Below are 21,621 nucleotides of genomic sequence, written 5' to 3' on the forward strand. Positions count from 1 at the left end.
TCAAATGACATTCATCTTGAAGTTGAAGGTTGAAAGGGAGCATGACTGTTAATAGGGGGTGCCAATTTACTGGGTAGGGTACCAAAACCCATATAAGATAGAGGATTTTCTAGTTTGTCTTATATGAGTTTTAGAGCAAGTCTTATGGTGGAATCCAACCTATTCCAAGTGTGGAAAAATCATGGAATGTCAAGTCTAATGGCTTCCAAGTTGGGGTTTTCCACAGAAAATCCAAGCAAGGTTCCACCGTTTCGTGGAAGGGTTCGTGGAATCCATCTGAACGCCAATAAGAATAGCGCTAAGAAAACGCTATTAAGAATAGCGTTTTTTTTTGTCCGTAGATTTAGGATGAGTTGTTGAAATCTAACGACTGAGAAAAAAACGCTATTAAGAATAGCGTTTTTTTAGCGCTATTAAGAATAGCGTTTTCACTATTCCACCACTACACTTGCACTTCCATCCACGGTTCCAAATGCTGAGGTGGCGTGGAAGATGGAAGATGGAACTCTTCCACCATAAGACTTGCTTTTAGTACCCTCCAGTAAACTGACACCGCCATTAGCAATGTTGGAAAGGGAACACCACCGGTAGTTCGAGGGCCTTTGTTTAGAGCAAGGGCGCCTGAATACTAACTATCCGTAGGTCATATTTTTCTAATTTTTTCTTCTCAGAATTCTTTCCCGAGAAAGGGTTTATTTTTCGTTCATCATAACCCTAGAAAGAAGTAAGCATACAAAGTTCAGAAGGAAAAGGAGAATTCGCTAATCAGAAGGTCAAAATCATCTCAAAATTGCATTCCCATTTCGTTTCTACATCGAAATTATTTATTTCATTGACGCTTTATGTTTCAAGGGAGCATTAAACATCCTCTTTTATTGTTGTTGTTTTTGGCTAGATCTGAAAATTTACATTATAGTCGGTATTTTTGTTATGGAAATTAGTTACATACCTGGTTATTACTCTCTCTAATTTGGTATAGTATTTTAAAGCTTTGAATTGTTTCAAGGAGCTATAATCGTTGTAAACCTATCTCTGGTTTTTTTAATTTCTAGGGTTTGTATTATTGCAAGTTAAACCGTTGTTTTTCGGATAAGATGAATTTTTGTTCATTTTGATGAAACAATTCCCGCTTGCTTCATTTGATTTCCTGTATCCTCTATGGTGTACCTAGAAATTTTGTCTGTTTTTTTGTTGGTACTGTAGTATGCTTGAAAAGTTGATACAATTACATTACATCTTATGGTTTTTGGTTTTTCAGGTTTTTTGTTTTATGGACGCAAATATGAGGTCTAAGTCACCAGATGAATCTGATGGAAAGCCATCATTTCGAAAACCCTCAAATGATGGGGGAAATAGAAAATATCGACGCTATTCTCCTGTGAATGAACCTGGGTCATCTTTGTCAGGTGATTTGTTGTTTAATTAATACATTTTCTGTTTCGTGGTTGTTTTTTAATAAGAAAATAGGCGGCATCTCTGTAAATTCACAAAAAATAGCTATAATTGTAGGTACCATGGATTTTGCATTTTGGTTGTAATACAAATTGTATTGATATATTTGACAGGAAGTCCAAAGCATGGTAGAAGCCCTAGTCCACCTCTGTCTAGAGAAAATTATGCTAAACTCTCTGATGACTCAAGGAAGAGAAAGGACGAGGGGAGGGAGTCACACAAGCAATCTGAGCGGCACTCCCACGGGAGATCCCGAGATTACCGTAGGGATGATGATTACAGTGGGTATCATAAGCACATGGATGGGGAAAAGGATTACAAGAGGTCCTCTATGTCTGGTCGAGAGTCGAGAAGTAACACCACTGATTATTCAAGGCGAGACGGTAAATCTGATAGGTCTAGAGGGTATTCGCGGAACCCAGATAAGTATTCGCGAGATACCCAAGATGAATTTCATAGAGATAGGGAGAGAGACAGTTCGGCTCTGGAGCGACATAAACATAAAGAAAAATATAATTCTTCTGATGCAGCTGAAGCTGATAAGACGGTGGAGAGAGAGATGCGTAACAGGGTTCGAGGGGGAGAACGGGATGAAACAAGGGACTGTCGTAGGAGTTTTGGAGAGTACAAGAATGACCATACATCCTCCTCAGGCTTCAAGGGCGAGGGAAAAGACTTATTAAAAGGTAAAGATAATAATGGGAGTCGAGTAAAAGGATCTCATGGAATGGATGGGCAAAATGCTGAAGCAGTGGAAAAGCAAAAGCATAGGGAGGGAGAATCTGACAGGCTCAAAGGGAGGTACGATAAAGAAGCAGATGAAGATTCTTCAGTAAAAAGGATGAAGGCTAATTTAGACAGTGACACTTCTTTTGTGAAAGCTAGTAAGTTATTGCCTAGTTGGTTATCAGTTTATTGCATGCTTATATTTTTATGTTGCTTTCCAGGTGTGCTTTTTATCACCATCTTGTGTTGTGTCCATTTAGGAGAACCTGTTCCAAAGTTTGTATCTGCATCTGATGAAAACCTGACTTCAAATTCCAAGACAGCCCAGGGAAGTGGGGATGGTACTGTGGCGAAACCTGCTCAAACTTCCTATAACGAAGCAGAGTTCGCGGATAGTTTGAATGCAGCTAAAGTTGCAGCGACGAAAGCTGCAGAAATGGGTATGTTCCACTGCAACCATTTTCTGAAAATCTCTGCAGATTATGATTATTCCTTAGAGCTTCATTGATTAAAGCATGTAAGGTAATTGAATTCCCTATAATTGGATGACAAGGTAATTAATTTTTCTTATGAACCAAACGGTGGAAAACAATATTATTGTGACATACTTAGTGATTCAATTACTAGGAATTGGTTCCAATAACTTGAACCGAACATGTTGTAGTAGTAGTTAATACTTAATACTATGTGGCTATGGAAAATTTGGAAGCTTGATCTTCTCAAATTGGACGTGACAGAGGTTTCTTTCCATGCACCATAATTGCATGACGAGGCTTTCCCTCTACAAATTTGCTTATTCATTTCAACCTGGGTATGCAGAAGTATTGGCAGGAAAAATACAAATACTTTTGCCTATGAAAGCGACGGCTAGCTTACATAATTCTGATGCTATGCTTTCCGCTTTATTTTGTCGGGCCTTCTTTTCGAGATTGTGATACCTGGAGATCTACTTATATTTATGTGTTAATATCGAGATCTTCAGACCGTTTTTGAAGTGTCAGAATTATTCTATTATAAATGCTTTTATTAACTTTCTTCTGATAATGGTAACATGTTATCTCCATTGCTACTATTCTTTCTTGTATCTCCCTTCCTTTAATATTTCTGTCACTGTCAAGTAAAAGGGCAGATGTTTGACTTCTAATCTGTACATACTATGTTATAACCTGCACTTCTTAAAATCCTACAGTGAATAAGAACCTCGTTGGTGGTGGATATATGTCAACTGACCAAAAGAAGAAATTGCTTTGGGGAAACAAAAAGAATGCTGCCACGGAGGAGGTATTTTTACTTCCTAGTTCGTGTCCAGTGGTTCCAATCTACAAGGAAACTTTTTGCTGAATTTATTTGGCGATACTTACCTACTTTCTCCTATATTATCTATTATCTTTTTGTCCAAAGGTGCAATCTGGTAACCGCTGGGATGTACCCCTGTTTGGTGACCGAGAAAGACAAGAGAAATTCAACAAACTCATGGTAATTTTCGATACACAACTACATGTATATTTTTCTTTTGAAATGGTCAAGTTCAGATGAGAAATGGTAAAAAAGATCTTCATAATTTCTGAATGATCAACTCGTTTACTACAATTCCTAAAATTTACTGACACAATTTTAGAGTCTGAGGTTGCGTTGGTACCTATGGCCAATTGTAGGGTGTAAAGGGAGAAGTGAAAACACTGGAGCAAACCAGCGAACTACAAGCAGAGAAGCAAAAGGAGCTCCAGCTGGATTTGGAGAAGCAATATACTGCTGGACTACGCAGGAGAGATGGACGTACTGTTGGGTTAGGTCTATAGTAGTACCTATTAGCTCATTTGTGTTATCGTTATCGTATATGACTAGGATGTTCTCGTACAATTTTCATTTTCGCTAGACTGGCCTTTGTATGAAACATTTTTATTTTGCTGGGCAAGGTGTTGTTTGTCTTACAAGGGGAAGGGATCTCTCGACAAATATATGTTTGCTTTTCTTGAGTTCTAGATCTTTTCTGACAAAGGTCTTTTTCTTTGAAGAAGAACCATATTGAAGGGCTTTTTCTTGCAAGTCCAGTACCGATGGCCAGTGGCCACTGGCAGCACCAAAGTTCGTAAGAATGGAAATCCTCCACCGGATCCCAAAATACTTTTTCATCCATGATTAAATTGCGGTAAGAAGTAACGTAATTCTGCGTAGGAATGAACAAGGCAAGTGGGCCCATTAGTTGTTTCCTCTCAGCTTTTGAGTTTTCACCGACCTAGTAACGATTTGAGTTTTCACCGACCTAGCAACGAAATTTCTAAAAAGAGGAATCCGAATCCGACTACAACTAGGATTCCTATCCCCGTTAGGAATCCAAGTCCTATATAAGCACTGCCTTCGAATCTCTAAAATCATATTCTCAATTAAAATCATATTCTCAATTATCCAAATTGGATAGCAAAAATATTGTCTTTCTCAGACTATCCCTCTCGTTCACTCTCCCGTTCAGAACACGATTATGTCTTCTCCAAGTGGCAAGACAAACCCAATGCTAATGGGTGACGACGACGATGTTGAGAATGAAGCGAAGTTGGCTAAACTTCCGTCTGGTTTCAAATTTCAACCAACAGATGAACAATTGATTGTTTATTATCTCGTACCAAAGGTTTGCCACCTAACAGAATGAAACAAGTACACAATCTGTACCACTACCATCCTGAAGAACTCACCAAACAGTACAAGCTATGAATTAAATAACTGTTTCTTCTTTACAAGAAAGTACGAAGGTGAAGATCCTAAAGACGCTCATTGCAGTGTAGGAGACGAAGACACAAACTTTGCAGACAAAAAGGTTCGTGTTGCAGGCCAGGGATTTTGGTTGCTAACAGGACGTAGTTCCCTATATTCACACAACAATTCGAATTCAGTAATCGGATACAAACACGCTTGGGTTTATTACGAAGGCCTGGAATCTGAAAAACATGAAACCGATTATGTAATGCACGAATACACGTTGGCAACTCGATCCGGCTGGAACCATTCTGAGGTGGGTGTGTTATCTTATTTGTTTTTTCGGTGTATTTTTTTTTTTTTTTTTTTTATGAATCATAATAATTAAAGAAAAATTGGTCTTGCAGTTGGATGAATGGATTTTGTGTGAAATATACAAGAACGAGAAGATGGAATTGATAGTTGATGAAGAAACGCAATTTGATAATGTTGAAGAAGACGTGGAAACAAATTTTAGTGACGGTGAAGATGAATTTGATAGTTGAGGAGGGCCTTGTGTGAAGGTGAAGTTTGATCAAGAATGTGGAAAATTTTGATTATTTACTACATTCTCTTGTTTACCAGAAATCGCGATGTATTTGAAGTAATGAGGGAATTTGATAATGACTGCATTAAGATCCATTAGTTATGTTTTTGAAGTAATGTTTGTTCCGGTGTTTTCTACTGCCCGGACTTCTCTATTGTTCTATATCTATAAATGAATATCAACTTCAGTATTGTGCAAAAAAAAAAGAACAAAAAATCAAAAAAAAAATCAAAAATTTGTCCCACAACTATATGCGAGCATCTACTCCGTGTTGACAATCTCATCAGCTTGTTTCGCCTTCCCCATGCACCCTCTCTCTCCACAAGATCCAAATTATTGCACAACAAACATTGGCCGGAGCAGGTCTCAGTACATATGTTGTTCCCACGTTGCATTCTTCATGGAAGGAATTTTTTTGAGTAGTTAGAGCTCCGACCACGACATCCCAAAGGCTTGAAGCAAAACCATACTGCCTGTGTATACTCAAAACCAACTTTAAAATGTTGGAATATTTTCAACGCCGCTAACCAAAGGGGGGTCCTGGGGGGCATCGCCCCCCAGGCTGTGGTTGACCTGACAGGTCAGGTCGTGGGGGTCCAGGGGAGACCGCCCCTGGTGGGGGTTTCAAGGGGGCAACGCTCCCGGAAGAATTTTTTGAACTGAAGGTTTTATTTGGCCGATAAAAGCCTGTTCGAAAATTTCGAATCCAAAAGACACCATTGATGTCTGTTGATGAAGGAACCTGACGTTTCGTGAATAGAAACCTGTTGGCGAACAAAAAAAACCTATTCCCAACAGGTGCAAAACCCTTTATAAATAGCTTCTCCCAGTTTCGTTTAACATATAAGAAAAATCAATCTGTTTTCTCTGTTTCAAAAAAAAAGCATCATCAGAAATCAGAAATCTCTTTGTGTGTTCTTGATTGAATCAAGGGGTACAAACCTTGAATTCAGTTTTCGTTGCAGGGCTTTCATTGTATCCTGAAGGCAATATTTCGCATACCTGTTGTAATCGCCAATTGTTATTGGGAGGGTAGAAATATTTGTCTAAAAGAAATTTATACAAGCCTTGAAAGTTTTGGAGTGCAACACTTTCTTCTCTGTGTCATTCATCCTTTGTGAAACCCTATTTTTTCCAACATAAAATTCAGTCATCTTTTCATCTTCCTGCTAGTGATAAGTTGATCTTGCGGTGTCATGCTTTAATTCCAAGAGATCAATTTGAAGGCCTGCAGTTAGGTTCCTTCTGAATTCCGAACTCCGTTCCCCTTGTTCTACCATTTATGCAATGTTTGCATACCAAATAGGATACTTGTTTTTCAGTTTAATCTAACCAAAATCTCAAGCCTTTACCATCATGAATCTTTATGTCCGTACACCTTTAAATTTTCATTTCGTAGTTCAACATAGCTTTCCACATACCTCAACCATGGCTTGGCGGAGCCAGCTAAAGACAATTTTGATAGGCTACGTGTGCTAAAATCTAATAATTTTAGGAATGGGGGGACTAAAATCTAAAATCTAGGGGATTAACATAAACAACTTAAGAAAGTAAGGGCTAAATATGGATTTCTAAAATTTTAGGGGGACTAGAACCAGGGGTAGTCAACCCTTGGCTCCGCACATTGGTCTCTGCTGGCAGCAAAAAGTTCATTTCTGTAGCAATTTTTCCTTGAATTATACCCCTCCATAATGCATTCCTCTCCTCTGAGTATCTCCAAGTCCATCCTGTAAACAAAGGCTAGGTGGTCATTCTCAAATTCCCAAAACCAACCCTCTGTATTTCTTAGCTTTCCACACTTTTCCTTTCCCCGTGACAGCCTACGTGTTTTGTCTTCTTCTCTCTTGTCTCCCCCCACAACAAACCTTCTAAAGATCTTCACCAACACCCACTGCTGCTGGAAGTTGGAGACGTAGAATATGTCTAGATGCTCCCAGCCTTGGACACCTGCATTCCTTTGTGTTGTTCCAATAGGCATAACAGGTGAATTTGAAGTCTTACCTCCCAAGTCCCAACTCCAAAGCTAACTCTTCTACCAGTTTCTCTATAACTCTTTGGTTTTTATAATTTCTGTTATGAAGAACTCTAACAACTACTACAATAGTATGAAGTCTTCGTAACTCCTATTTTGTGAGGAACTGAGGATGTTCTCCTCGACACTACATCACCAAGAAGATCCAGAATCTGCATTACCAAATCTCAGTCGTTCTCGTAAAGTCACTATTTCTAGTTCTACGATGCAAATTGCAATATAAGTCAAATTACATTTCGATGAGTTCTTTATCCAAACCAGCCAAGCTATACCTATAGAATGTCATCATCCAATAATGAGTATCAAACTAGAAATCTGAAGTAAAAAAATAAAAAATAGCATTTTTCTTTTAAATTAGAAAATCTCCACCTTAGAAAATCTCTACCTGTATATAGAACTCATCGGTGACACAACTTCATTGCATCGCGATGTTATGATCACTTTACTGCCTCGGGTGCCAAGGAGCAACAAGTTGTTTAACATGTCGTCCCACTCATTCTGATCATCGCTCCACATATCATCGAGCACTGTTAAGTATCTATTACTCTGGAGTTTGTCTTTAAGATCATTTACCATGACATCCAAGCCGTATATTTTTTTTTTCCAGAATCTAAAATCTGATTAAAAACCTGCTTCCGGATTGAGCCGTATACACATACCCAGTATTTTTTTTCGAAATGTTGTTTTACAACATCATCTCCATAGATAGTTCCAGCAAGGGCAATTTTTCCAACTCTTCCCATGGCAACAATGAGAATAACGCCATAGACTTGTTGATTGCTAGAGTTATCCAACTACAAATCGATTTTCTTCGACTTCTCTTTTTCTCTTCCAACAAACATTGAAACATCTACAAGCGAGTGAGTTTCTCTGTTTCTTCTGGGAGTACTCTTATCTTCCAAAACTTGATCTAACTTTTGGTTAAGAACTTTAATCTTGTGAGCCATCTTGTGATTAAACCCAAGAGGATTGCAGCGGGAGAAGAAATTTCTGACCTTGTCTAGTCTGCAACTTCAATCTCTCGTTTATGAGCTCTATACTCAAATTCCTCCTCCATCTGGTGGGGTTTTGGCTCTGCTAGTCGGGTTCAAACGAGTTTGGATATACATTTAGTTCTCTTCTTTTATAAGTCAAATCACATAAATGTTTTTAAAAATATGGGTGGGTTTGGATGAGAGTCCAATCTCCCCTTATCTGTTCCTATTTTGTATTGAAGCTCTTTCTCGAGCTATTCAGAATGCTGAGAATACTGGAAAGATAAAAAGAATAAAACTGAAGCATCAAGCACCTTCTTTGAGTAACTTGTTTTTCGCTGATGACTGTCTGGTTTTCTGTAAGGTTAGTTAAACAACTTGTCATAACCTGGTAGAGCTCTTCAAAAATTTCAGTTTGGCTTCAGGCCAACTAATTAATCTAAGCAAATCGGGAGTCTTCTTTAGTAAAAAAACTGAGACGAGCATTCGAAGAAGAGTGAAAGAAATCTTAGGGGTAAATGAAATTCCCCTAATAGACAAATACCTAGGCTCTCCACTATTTACTAATAGATCTAAAGTTTCTTGTTTTGAACCTCTATATGAAAATCTGAGGACTAGAGTGTCTGGGTGGAATGGTGTTAACCTAAACAATGCGGGGAAAACTGTGATGATAAAAAATGTTACTTCGTCAGTATATGTGTTTCAAATGAATTGCTTCAAAATACCGGTAAAAATTTGTAATCAGATAACAAAACTCCAGAGGAACTATTGGTGGGGAAAATGAGAAGGGGCTGAACGAAAATGGAAAAAAAGGGGTGTGTAAAAAACTGGAACTCTATCCGTAAAAGTATGGAGGAGGGAGGTTTGGGTATAAAGAATTTTAGGAAATACAATATTGCCATGATAGCTAGGATGGGATGGAATCTTCATCAAAGTCCTGACTCTCTATGTGCTTCTATCTTAAAAGCTAAATACTACCCAAACATCGACATACTTCATATAAATAGTAAACCAAAAACAAATGATAGTTGGATTTGGAAGGGTATGTTGTCAGGGGTTAACCAAATTAAAAAATGTTGTTTCTGGGAAGTAGAAACTGGTAGAAATATCGACATCTGGGATGATGTATGGATACCAAGGACAAAAACACCACTGAGTAAGAACACTCAGTGCAATGAAGGTTTTCGGAAAGTTAATGACCTAATAACACTTCAAAAGACACGGGACCATGATAAACTAACTAGTTGTTTTGACAACCAAACAGTAGAAAAAATAAAGGAAATTAGTATACCAAAAGAAGAAAAAACGGACACATCGAAATGGAATCTAAACAAAACAGGTATGTTCACCGTAAAATCTTTGTACAATCATATAAATTATGATTACAATGTGGAAGAGAAATGGAGTAGGATATGAAATATGCAGACAACACCGGCAGTAAAAAAATTTATTTGGAAAGTAGCCCACTCCATTCTCCCCAATAGCATGAGAGTGTCTGCAATTTTACCTGATATTGACACAAAATGCAAACTATGCAATGAAAGTCAAGAAACTTTAGATTACTTGTTCCTTCAGTGTAATTTCGCAACTCAGATATGGACGCATTTCAATTTTAGTATGGATTTTGTTCGAAATGACACGACAACTTTTCATGAATGGTTAACAGACTGTTTCAACAATCCAAACAGAGGGGACTATGATATAGAATGACATGTTTTATGTAGCATAATAATCTGGTCAATTTGGAAGGTTAGGTGTGATGTGATCTTTAAAAAGAAATATCGTAATAGTGTTGTAACTGCTAATAGTATTATTACATTCATAAATAGCTACAACACGGTGAACAACACATGTCACAATATAATGGAAGACATATACTGTAATTCTAAAAATGATGTTGTGCTTAGAGTTACTAAATACCCGGGAGTTGACATAGGAAATATTATGGCTCTAAAAATTAATATTGCACTGACATTGGCAGATACCTCTTTGAGAGCAGGGATCGGTCTAACTTTGCTTGATCATACAGGAATTGTCAGAGAAGCTAGAGGCTTATCCATTGCCAGCACATATATAGAAGAGCTTGAAAAAGCTGGGAAAAAGCTGCTTTCCAATGGGAAACATGTTGGAGTGGCCACAAAATCTTCTTCAGAAGCGATTCGGAACCAACTCTGGTGTTGTTGATGGGAATGTATGCTGAAGCTCGAAGGCAACGCTACCTGATTAGTGAAGATATTGGAAACACAAAGAAATTTGATATTAATTTTCTAGCACAAGACTTTACTTTGGTTATGCCAAATGATATTTTTTGGGCAGTAAAACTTTCTTTGTTTTGTAAGAAGTTTGAAATTAAACTCAACTGGGTAGATAACAGCCTAAGGGCCCTTTTAAGTTATTTAGAAATTCAACAGAGGAATGAAAATGTAATGAATGATCGTAATTCCAACTCTGGAAGTATAGAGCAATATTTATCAATCTATTGAGGATTACTTATTTTGTTAAAAAAAAGGATGAGAGTCTCCAATCCAAACTCAAAGATAAAATATTATTTATACAACTAAAACTGGAAAGAATATTTTTGAAAATTATCTCCAAAATCGTAGGTGGTGTGAGTTTTTTCTAGAGATGTTCTTATCTGACTTAACTTTCCGTGGAACTTGTGTACACTAAGCATGGTCATCTTCGTATTTTACAGCTTTTTATATTCCCTTTAGCAATAATAATCTTTTCAAGGAGGGAAACTTTTCTAGAGAGCGTATTCCTACTCAATGTGAAGTAATATCGAATACTGGTTTATCTCGTCCAGGGACCGGTACACTGGTACAACATTGTACCGGGGAGATATCGGTACATTATCCGTTCCTCCTCAAGTATCAATTGAATATTTCAGTTCCAAATATTAAGTTAAGCAAACATAAAGCTAAAACCAACTAAAATTCAGCATGATCCCCAAATTTCAGAAAAAGTAAATAATTAATGCCTAAAATATGAAATAACTTTTTTAGTATATGAAATATTTCAGTTCCCTATACTTTTTAGTATAAATGACTTTTGCACGCTTCATGAGACTAATTTTGTTGAACATTGTCGCCCACCTTTGAGCATAATAGTAAAGTCTATAAGCCTTAAGCCTAAACTTCTGGTAAAAATCAATACATTCTCTCTCTTAGAAGAGCTCTGACCCGTCATCGTGACGTCACCTATCTTTTTCCAAATTTTTTGTTTCTCTGTTTGACGTTCTTATGATTCTCCCTAACTATTTCAAAAACATCTACATTACAATCATTAATCTCTTAAACTATTTATTTCAAATCTTCATCAGAATCTACCACTATTTAGTATCATTCACTACCAAGTTAAGTACTCAATGGAACAACATTAAAAGTAGAATTCAAAGCAACACAGATAATTTCAGACAGAATATCATCCTGCCAATAATTTTTACATACCAAAATACAAATATCCACAACCAACATCTCTACCTGCAACTTCAAACTGATTTTACCACCACCATAAACACTTTCAACAAAAAAAACCTCCCCTACCACCACCATAAGCACTACCAACAAAAAAACAGAAATCAAACAACACTCTGTAACATCCGACAGAAAAAAGAAAAGAACCAAACACAAGAGTACTATCACCAACAAGAAACTTCAAAAGAAAGTATCGAGAAAACCTTTTTGCAAAAAACTTGTTGTTCATTATCAAAAAATTTTCAAAATCTGAAAAATTGGCTTCTCTCGACACTCCAGAAGAGAACCTTAGATCATAGCTCCAGTCCTCATCCTCCTCATAGCGCTCACTGCAAATGCTTCCTGATGAAGCCGGAGAAGTATCACCATCCTCAGAAGCTTAATCTTCCTCATAACTTTCATCTTCTTCTTCATGACTCCTGGAGACATCAGGAAGCTGATCATCGGAGTCACTGGAATCTTCCACTTGAGCAGTTCGAGGATGTACCAATACAAGATTCTCCTTTTCAACCCTGGGTTCTCCCTCTTGCATGGTCCTGGAAAATATCTTTGGATTGGCTCTCTCAAATTCAAACCGTCTTCGAAGCTTCCAATCTTGATATCTCTCCATCCTTAACCTGTCCTCAGCAACATCAGATCCTTCTTCACTGGTATTTACTTCTTCCAAATGATACTCGTACCCTGCTGAAGATCCTGCCTCTGAATCACTCTCAGTTGCACTACCAAATTTTGGACCCCTCTGATGCCTTTCTGATCTCTCCTCCGTCTTTCGATCTGACCTCTCAAAATGCTTCGGCATCCAAGCAGCATACAATGACTCAGTCTCTTCATCTTCCCTCTTCTTATTTTCATCCTCTTCTCTCTGAAGATCAGCAATTTCGTTTGCACGTCTATTTATATCCCCCTGAACTTCATCCCTCAATCTTTGTAAATCTTCCATCTCCAAGGAGAATGCATGGTTCTTTACTTGATTATATTGATCAGAGTTCGCAGGAATCGTCGTATTTGAGGCACTGGAACTGGCCATTCTTTCCCAAATCTCTCCTAATTTTTTTCTTTCTAGTAAATTTGCTAATGGTGCCCAAAACCTCCTTTTTAAAGGCAAAATTTCATTCATTAAATTTCATTTATGACGCTTAGTTAACCATCATGTCGCTTTTTTCTCTACGCCCATTCAAAGCCATGCGTACCCCCTTCACCGTAATAACCATCATTACCCTATCAATACCTATTTTCAACACCTAATCCTCATTACTACCATTACTCCTCACAGAACTGCTATTAAGGGAGGCTTTGGTAGGCCACCAAACTTTGAGATTTTTTGTTGGGGTCTAATTGAATTCTTATGTTGTATGCAGACTAGAAGAATGCAACATCAGTTGAGAGGCACCATTGCGGTTTGGCACATGGCTGGAAGATGCGTTACTAGCTCTACTTTTAAGCCAAATTACTCGATGGACCTTCTACAACCAAACTATAGCCACTCACTTCAACACAATTTTTCCCTCCACTAGTCTACCATTATTTCCTTTGGTTGTTTGCATCATCATATAAACGTCATTCCAAGAAGGGACAAACATGATAAATATCCAACTACCCCAAACTACGTCATACATCCCCAAGCTTACCCACAACAAAAGCCCCAACGATGTATTATTGGATATGTCCATATGTGGCTTCTTTTCCACAACACTCACGTGAATACTTCAACTCGAATTGTGCATATAAAGCAAAGATATGAAAGTGACATTCCTTATGTTAACTCTCTTCCCCAAAGCAAGTCTTGCAGTATAACTACAACTATATTACACCAAATATCTCCTGAAAGTTTTCCAATCCGTAGTCAACAACTTTCTCATTCATTTTTTAAGGTTCAAATCCATATACAAACAAACCCTCCCTGTCTCTCCCTCATCCATATTGTCTGTAATCAATATCAAAATAGTACTAATAAGAGATTCTTTTCTGTACAACTGTATTTATATTAGTTGCTTGTAACACTGACCTCCATCTATTCACATTCATATATATCCAGTTCTCTTACATAATGGAGTTTTCAAACTTATCAGAAAATACTCAAAGCTTGAACGAAGAGATCCAAACCCTTTCTGCTCAAATAGCTGAAAAATTAACCCTACCATCTACTCTGGCCAAACCAGTGTTTATTGACAAGAAAGTTATTCTAGCTGAAGATGATAGCAATTGGAAATGGTGCATGGCTGGATATGTTTTCTGTGAAACTCTGATCCCAACTTCTTCAATTAGGTTCTACATTTGCAGTAACTGGCCTTTAGCTCAAAAACCTACCATTACCACCTTTAATGGTCAGCGAAACAAAGTTCTTATTCGTTTCTTATCTGAAGAGGATCTTAACAGAATCAATTCTCAAAAACCTTGGTTTGTATGTAGTTATCTTGCGGTATTAAAAGTTGTTACAGTTCAAGGATGGCTTGCAAACCATCAACTCTCATTCGATGAAGAAATAATGTGGTTCATTCTTTGTAATATCCCAACTGAATGCACTAAATTTGAGGATCTTTAGAAACTTACTCTCAGCATGGGAGAGCTAATTGAAGCTCAAAATCCTTTTGGTAAACATCCCCTTAAGAAGAATGTTAAAGTGTGCATTAGAATTCCAGTTCAGAGAGCTCTACCAACAGGCATTCCCCTCTTCACAAGTGGAAGATCTGAACCATTTCTGATTGAATGTAGACACATCATAGTGCCAAGATACTTCTGTACATCCTGTCGCGTCCTTGATCATAAAGATCAAAACTGTCCTGCTTGGAAGTTAAAGCAAAAAAAGATTAAAGAAATTGATGCTTCCTGCAGTAAGTATGTTCTCCCAGATGTTTCAAAGCTAATGATTCCTTCTACCAACAATCAAGTTGATGCTTCCTCCTCTGCCATCACCGATACTATCATGCAACAAAATGAGATAATACCAGAAACACAAATTGAGTCACCGGCTATTGCTATGTGCAACAAAGGAAAAGCAGAAGCTACTGATCAAAGAATGTAAAATACCATTCAGAAGAGTTTATCAAACACCTTCCAGATGGGTCCCTTTGTTAACATATCCACTACTCTGAAGATTTTTGATATTGGTCCTGTCCAACAGCATTTGTTTCCTTTGGAGAATGGGTTGCCAATTGTTCTCAAGCAAGTTACTGCTCAAAATGTTACTGTGGCTGCTTCTATTTCGGGTACTGAGTCAACTCCTAGTGGTCTGATTCGCACTAAAAATTCATCAAGACGATTCAAAACTGCTGCTATTCCAAATACCAAACCAATCATCACTAGAGGAACAACTAACTCAGCTGAACAAGATGCCCTAGCAAATCTCAAAAGGAAAATTAATCCCAGAGCTGATTTAAGGAAACGTACCAGAGCAAACTCCAATTTGGCTAGTGTAGTGGTTATCCCATAAGATTTCATGATCTATTCTTTTTTCGAAACCTTCATGGTTCTCTAACAATGAATGACTTAAAGAATACTATATCTGAGTTGATATATTCCTGTAGATTTCATGATCTACTAACTAGAAAAATTCATATAATTCTCTTCACGGAGAATAAAAGGTCTTACAACGAATTTGTGGGAGAATATTGTATCCAGTAAGTGGAAAGTGTTTTGGACTCCTCTAACAAAAGAAGATTCGAAATCTGTTCTGATTTGTGCTCATACCAAATCATGCCCTCTCTTTCTGAAGTTAGGGCCACTAGTTTATGTGAAGGAGTTATTGAACTAATTGGACGAAAGGAACTCTTGAAGGAATTATCCTCTGTTGCTCGAAAGGAATTTATTTTCCACTCTATTTGTTGGGCATCTTACAGAGATTTTCGTGATCTTCAAATGATTAGTTTTCACTCCAACAATCTTGAAATGTTTGAAAAAAACATTGATGAAATCAGAAACAGAAGATAACAAGGATGAATGAGTACAATTACTTAATCTAGTTTAATAGACATCAATTTTTTATTTCTTTCATTGATGGTATTTGATCTATTATGAATAAAATTATTATGTATAAAATTATTTGATTAATAATTTTTCTTGTGATAGTTTTTGGTTTACATAGCCTGTGCTTAATTGTTTTTACCTTATTGCTATGTATGTTTATGGGATGTTTGATTTCGGTTTTATTACCTTAATATTCGATCTCATATATTGTGAACCCTCATGGTTTGTGTGACTTTTTGATTTAGCGGGATTAAGTTCTATACCTAGTAGGTAGGCTTTATCAAAGGATTATGAGGGTTTCTGGTAGAAACAATATGTGAAAAAGTCACAATATGTTGAATCGGTTTTGGTTCAGCATAAAAGCATATGTGTTTCGACGGTTTTCAACTTTTGCTTGCAATAGTTAAAACCAGTTTTCAACCTTTCTCTGGTAAAGGTTGAGGTGTGTTGTTATTCTTTTGTTCGCACATAAGGATGAAAACGTGGTGATATTTCGATATCAATTCTCCCTGGACGAAGATGCAATCATATTGGAGAAGTGGATGCGAAATTTGAGGTAACAATCTTGTTAGTTAATTGTTTTCCTATTTAAGAAAAGCCCGAGTTTATATATTATATATTTGTTGCTTTTGCTTAACGAAATTTTAGGTTCAATTGATATTTATTCCATGATGTGTGTGTGGATGTGTTCCTGTTAAGAAAAACTATTATCTTGCTTTATTGTGTGGTATCAATTGTTTAGGCTTACAAAATTTCGATACAATTGATGTGTGTGTGATTCAATTGGTTCCGGTTAAGAAAAACTATTGTTATCTTGCTTTTGTATGGTATCAATCGTTTAGGCTTACAAAATTACGGTGCAATTGCGGTGCAATTGCGGTGCTTATAATGTCTATTGTTGTTTCAATTGCTTCCGGTTGAGGTGAATAATTATACAAGTTGATTTATTTTGGTTTGTATGAATTATTTATGGCTTAAAGAAATAATATGTGTACGGGATGAGTTGTTTAGTCCATTTCGATTCCGGATAAGAAACTAAGTTTATTCTGATCTTAGTTTGTCTTATCAAAGTGAGGTTTCAGTTATTCAAGTCTAATCGAATGCCTAAACAAAGAAATGCTAGTTAACTAACCTAGTATTTGGTTTGTTTAAAATTGAAAGGTCTAAGTTTATGGATAATTAGAACCTGATGAGGAAAATGGAGTTTATTCTTTATTTTGGTCTTATCGAATTAAGCGGTTGTTTTTGAACAATCGGTTTAGCAAAGGGGCTAATGTGATTAGTTGTTTTTTGGTTTGCTAAACTAAATTGGAAAAATTGTTTCAGGCAATTTTTTCCTTGGTAGCATATCAAAATAAGACTACTTGTAGTTTCGGTTTTGATATTGGTTATCAGAACGTGATGTGTGGAATCCTCGTGCCTAACTCTACAGGTTTGCAAGTTTATTCTGAGATTTGTAAGATTCTTTTCGTGTTGTCCTTTATTTTTTCATTTCTTTGTCATTTTTGTGACAAAAAGGGGGAGAAATATATGGAGTAAACAAGTGATACTGGCATTAATTTTATATTAATTGGTATCACTAAGGAAAAGAACGTCGGTACTTGAATGTTTTATCTAACTAAAGAGTGAAAGCACGGACTAAGGGGGAGTAACATGTCATATAGATTGGTATAACAAAGACGTGCGGATTGAATATATACCTATCTTCCTTAGGGGGAGTATTAGCTTTGTTATTATAATCTCAACATCGGAATTTTCAATGATTGAATGTAAGCAGTTTCACTGTGCTGTTGAATCGGAATCAAGCGGATTGTAATGAATTATTGTAATTTGTTTATCCATATGATGTAAGATTTTTGTCACTAAAATTGACAAAGGGGGAGATTGTTAGAGCATGGCTCGGTTGAACCCACCAAGCGTTGTTATGTCAAGTTTGGTTGTCATATTTTAGTGAATCAAAACTCATGTTAAGAGTCACTTGATTATGTACTAGAGTTAAACTTCGTATAGGCTAGCTTGAAAGTATTAGGATATGAGATTACAAGTATTGCGAAGACTTGAAGATGTGAAGAAGCAAGGAGCTACAACGACAACAATCATCCTTCCACTCGAGGTTAGTGATATTTGACTTGAACTGTTTCATTCCCTGACGTATCTTTCAAGTCGTGCATATTGAAAACATAACTATGAAGCATATTTGAACTCTAGATAGACATAGTATTAAGGAATACAATACGAGGTTTATTTCTTAACCATTAAACTTTGTAGATAAGACATCGCCATAATCATTTGAATGCTATTGTGATTATGTATGGGTATGAGGTGAGGATTTCATCATAGGGAACAATGTTTACATGTGTTCTAAGGAAGTAAGTTCATAAACTTGTTTGTGGACCGAAAAAGAAATTGCTAGGTGTTATTGGTTTTGTTATTCATGGAATATCTTATGAACAACCAATATGTGTGATAGAGTATAACCGCTCATAACTTGTTGTGTTCTTGGTAGAACTATTCACAAAGGCCTGACTTTTGTATTGGTATAAATTTTATTAATAAAACCAATCTTAAGTAATCACATGTGGTATGATCGGATTATGTCTGCCGTGGGGAAAGGGAACTGATCCTTGTAAGGGAAAGGGAACCGATCCTTGTAAGGGAAAGGGAACCGATCCTAGTAACGGAAAGAGAACCGATCCTTGTAAGGGGTGCAGTACATCAAGGGGAACTGATCCTTGTACGGGGTGCAACAAGGTTTATAGAAGAAAGGGGAACCGATCCTGTGAGCATGTGCAACACATATAAGTTAGATACCATATATATGTGGGGAACCGATCCTAGTACCTAGTCAACCGAAATTTTGGGAAGCTAGTGTGACTATGCGTAGTACTCACATGGAGGTAGAACCGAAACTTGTTTTGGTAGAACCGTAAACCCATGATTGTGATTGAATGTTGGTTTGATCAATCACATAGTTCTTGAAAGTCACATGAACCAATTCTAAACTTGTTTGGAAGTGTGGCAAATCGGTTTCAAGGATGTAAGTGTGAAAGAGAACTTACAAAGTTAAGATGTCGACAAACTTTGAACAAGTGCTATGAATGTTTATTTTCTATAATTGTTCAAAGATATTCCTTAACGGCTAAGGGAAGAGAATCCCAGGATCGAAACATAAGTAAGTTAAGAATCTTTTAATTAAGGTTATTAATTTCATTTTGTAGGAAAATTTTTAGAATTAGTAATGTGCATTTACTAATTATATTTTCCGAGAGATTTCGATCGTTATTTTTGGACAGAGCATTTCCAGGAATTATGAAAACCGAATCTGTGCTTTTATGAATATCTTGAGAATATTTTCGGTTTTGGAAATTACTTGGTGTCCAAACTTCCTTGTCTATAATTTCCTTTCTAGCAAACTAATCCTTCGTAACAACAAATTTACTCTTTTGTTGTTGTTACCGGTGTAGCCGCCTATCGGAGAGGAGAGTAATCTAATTAGGTGAAATCTGTTACGGCCGCTCAGTTTAAAGTCTTCTTTGGGATTTAGAAGCTCTAGCGCGACCCGTTGGTGGGAAACTAGATAATTGCGGTTTATCTTTGTTTTCGATTGATTTGATTGACTAACGGTGGTTGAAATCTGATTGCACCTAGTTTGTTTATTCTTGAGAATCTTCTCTTCTGATATAAGATTCACTCAAACTAGTTCAGAGTTCCGACAGGGATCTTTAGAATGTTGTTAGTTCTAAAGACGATCTTGTGATAATCCATTGTTAACAGACTCCGTTCTGTGTGTGATTGATCACAAGAGATTCAAGTGATTGTGTGCAGGTTTTTATTGAAGATTTAAGAAGATTTGAAGACAAAGAAGATATTGAAGATCTGACTTGGGTTTTATAATCTTTGGTGTGCACAATACTTGTTTTGGTAAAAGAGGATCCAATTAATAATCGGTTTATCCTTGTGGTAGATTGGATTGATTAATTGAGTAGATCAACATCAATACATTTCCTTGTGATTAAAGGTATTGATTGGATTAATCTTAAACGATTACCTTCGGGTGATTGAACACAAGATAGATCTAGACCCGACGAAGGAGTTTATGTTGAGATAAACGGAAGAGCCTTTGTCTGACTCATATCACTTGGTTGAATAAAGTTGATACCAAACAGATTTCTTGTTCCTTTACTGTTTGGAATACGAACCAAAGGGATTATTCCAAGTGCTTATTTATAAGTTGGAGGCGTGGGAATACAGACGTAACTAAGTGAACTATATGGTTAGTTACTTGGTCTCAACTATACGAAGTTAGGTGTAATTTTGTGTAGCGGCTTAATCCTGAGAGTATTTAATTGTGGACTAGGTCCCGGGGTTTTTCTGCATTTGCGGTTTCCTCGTTAACAAAATCTTGATGTGTCATTTACTTTTATATTCCGCATTATAATTGTTTTATTATAATTGAAGTAAATCACACAAACGTTAATTTATATTTACTTGATAAGCAATCCTATTGTGTTTGGTTAAGTCCGAACCTTTGTATCAAGTAAACATACTTCGTTGTTGTATTTTCTCGATTTCGTATCCATAGACGATCACACGAAGTGTCAACCGATTAGTTGTATTGTCTCGACTCAGTCCATAGACAATCACTTTCGGAGAAAGGACTTATAGGTAGGAAAAGTTTTAGCTTGAGGTATATTTGGGTACCCTCGCCTTTTCATATGTGATGCGTGATTTTGCAAAGAAAGCCTCCTTTTGTGCCTCCCTAGTCTTTGAATTTCAGTCTGCCGAAGAAGCTGAAGCCAGATCCATCTGGGCAGTTCTGAAGAAAGCTTTGGAGCAACAGTTCACTCACATTATAGTTGAGAGTGATGCGAAATCTCTCATCGATCAATTTTCTGCTGGCAAGTTTTATGGAGACTCGCGTACGAATGCTATTTTCAAAGACATTCAACTTTTCTCTTCTAAGTTGGTCGCTTGTATATTTAGTTTTCAACCGCGTATTTGTAACTCTGTAGCTCATGAGCTTGCTCTATGGGCAAAGAAGAACAATTCCTACTGGTTTGTTCCTTCTGTTTGTCTCATCCCAACAGTTGAGGGGGATCATTAGCCTTATTGAAGGCCCTTGATTATAAAAAATAAAAAAAATAAAAAAAAAATAAAAAACTAAACTTCTAGTCATCAGAAAAAATAAATAAAGCCTTAAGCCTAAGGTGTCTTACGAACACCTACCATACCACGTGGCGAGGACCCTCTGTACGCATGATTAACAAGTGGTAAACTTCACTCTCCTCTCTCTTTACCGGCTTCCCAGTTCCCATCTCTCAATAGCAAATGGAGATCACCATAGTCTATGTCTCTTATTTTATGAAAATTAGAAAAATTTAGTGATCGACTTTATGTTCTTCTATGATTTTAGAAAATCAAGCCCATATTTTAAAATTTGTCTCTCGCGCACAGAAACCTAATCAATCAATCAGTCTCTTTTATACCTAAAACTGTTTCCTTAAATCTCTCAATTTTTGAAACTGTTGTTTAATCTTTTTCCTGTTTTCTTTATGGATTCAATTGCTTCAAATCGAAAGGATTAAAGGTTTCCATCGATGAGAATGAGACTTAGGTCTCTTCCTTCACCTAAAATTCCGACCGAAAGTACCATGATGTTCACACCAGATTCCGGAGATATCCAATATCAGGAAAATCGTTGTATCATTTTCGCCCATACCG

General features: G+C 36.8%; 2 protein-coding genes across 3 annotated transcripts; both read left to right on the top strand.

Moving 5' to 3' along the window:
• Positions 1–562: 562 nt before the first annotated feature.
• On the top strand, positions 563–4,160 carry LOC113311353 (arginine/serine-rich coiled-coil protein 2-like). Of its 2 annotated transcripts, none has more exons than XM_026560193.1 (7): positions 563–772; positions 1,259–1,406; positions 1,566–2,336; positions 2,439–2,618; positions 3,368–3,459; positions 3,580–3,654; positions 3,797–4,160. In XM_026560193.1, the coding sequence occupies exons 2-7, from the start codon at positions 1,271–1,273 to the stop codon at positions 4,052–4,054; spliced, it is 1,512 nt and encodes a 503-aa protein (XP_026415978.1). In that variant the 5' UTR covers positions 563–772; positions 1,259–1,270; the 3' UTR covers positions 4,055–4,160. The 2 variants fall into 2 exon arrangements, with proteins under 2 accessions (XP_026415978.1, XP_026415979.1); XM_026560194.1 differs by having other exon boundaries at positions 568–772; positions 3,834–4,154.
• Positions 4,161–4,657: 497 nt separating this feature from the next.
• LOC113312856 (NAC domain-containing protein 72-like) lies at positions 4,658–5,414 on the top strand. The gene is made up of 3 exons (XM_026561590.1): positions 4,658–4,804; positions 4,919–5,185; positions 5,277–5,414. The coding sequence occupies exons 1-3, from the start codon at positions 4,658–4,660 to the stop codon at positions 5,412–5,414; spliced, it is 552 nt and encodes a 183-aa protein (XP_026417375.1).
• Positions 5,415–21,621: the final 16,207 nt, after the last annotated feature.

This window comes from Papaver somniferum, chromosome 9 (genome assembly GCF_003573695.1).
Source record: "Papaver somniferum cultivar HN1 chromosome 9, ASM357369v1, whole genome shotgun sequence".
In the NCBI taxonomy this organism is placed as follows: domain Eukaryota; kingdom Viridiplantae; phylum Streptophyta; class Magnoliopsida; order Ranunculales; family Papaveraceae; genus Papaver; species Papaver somniferum.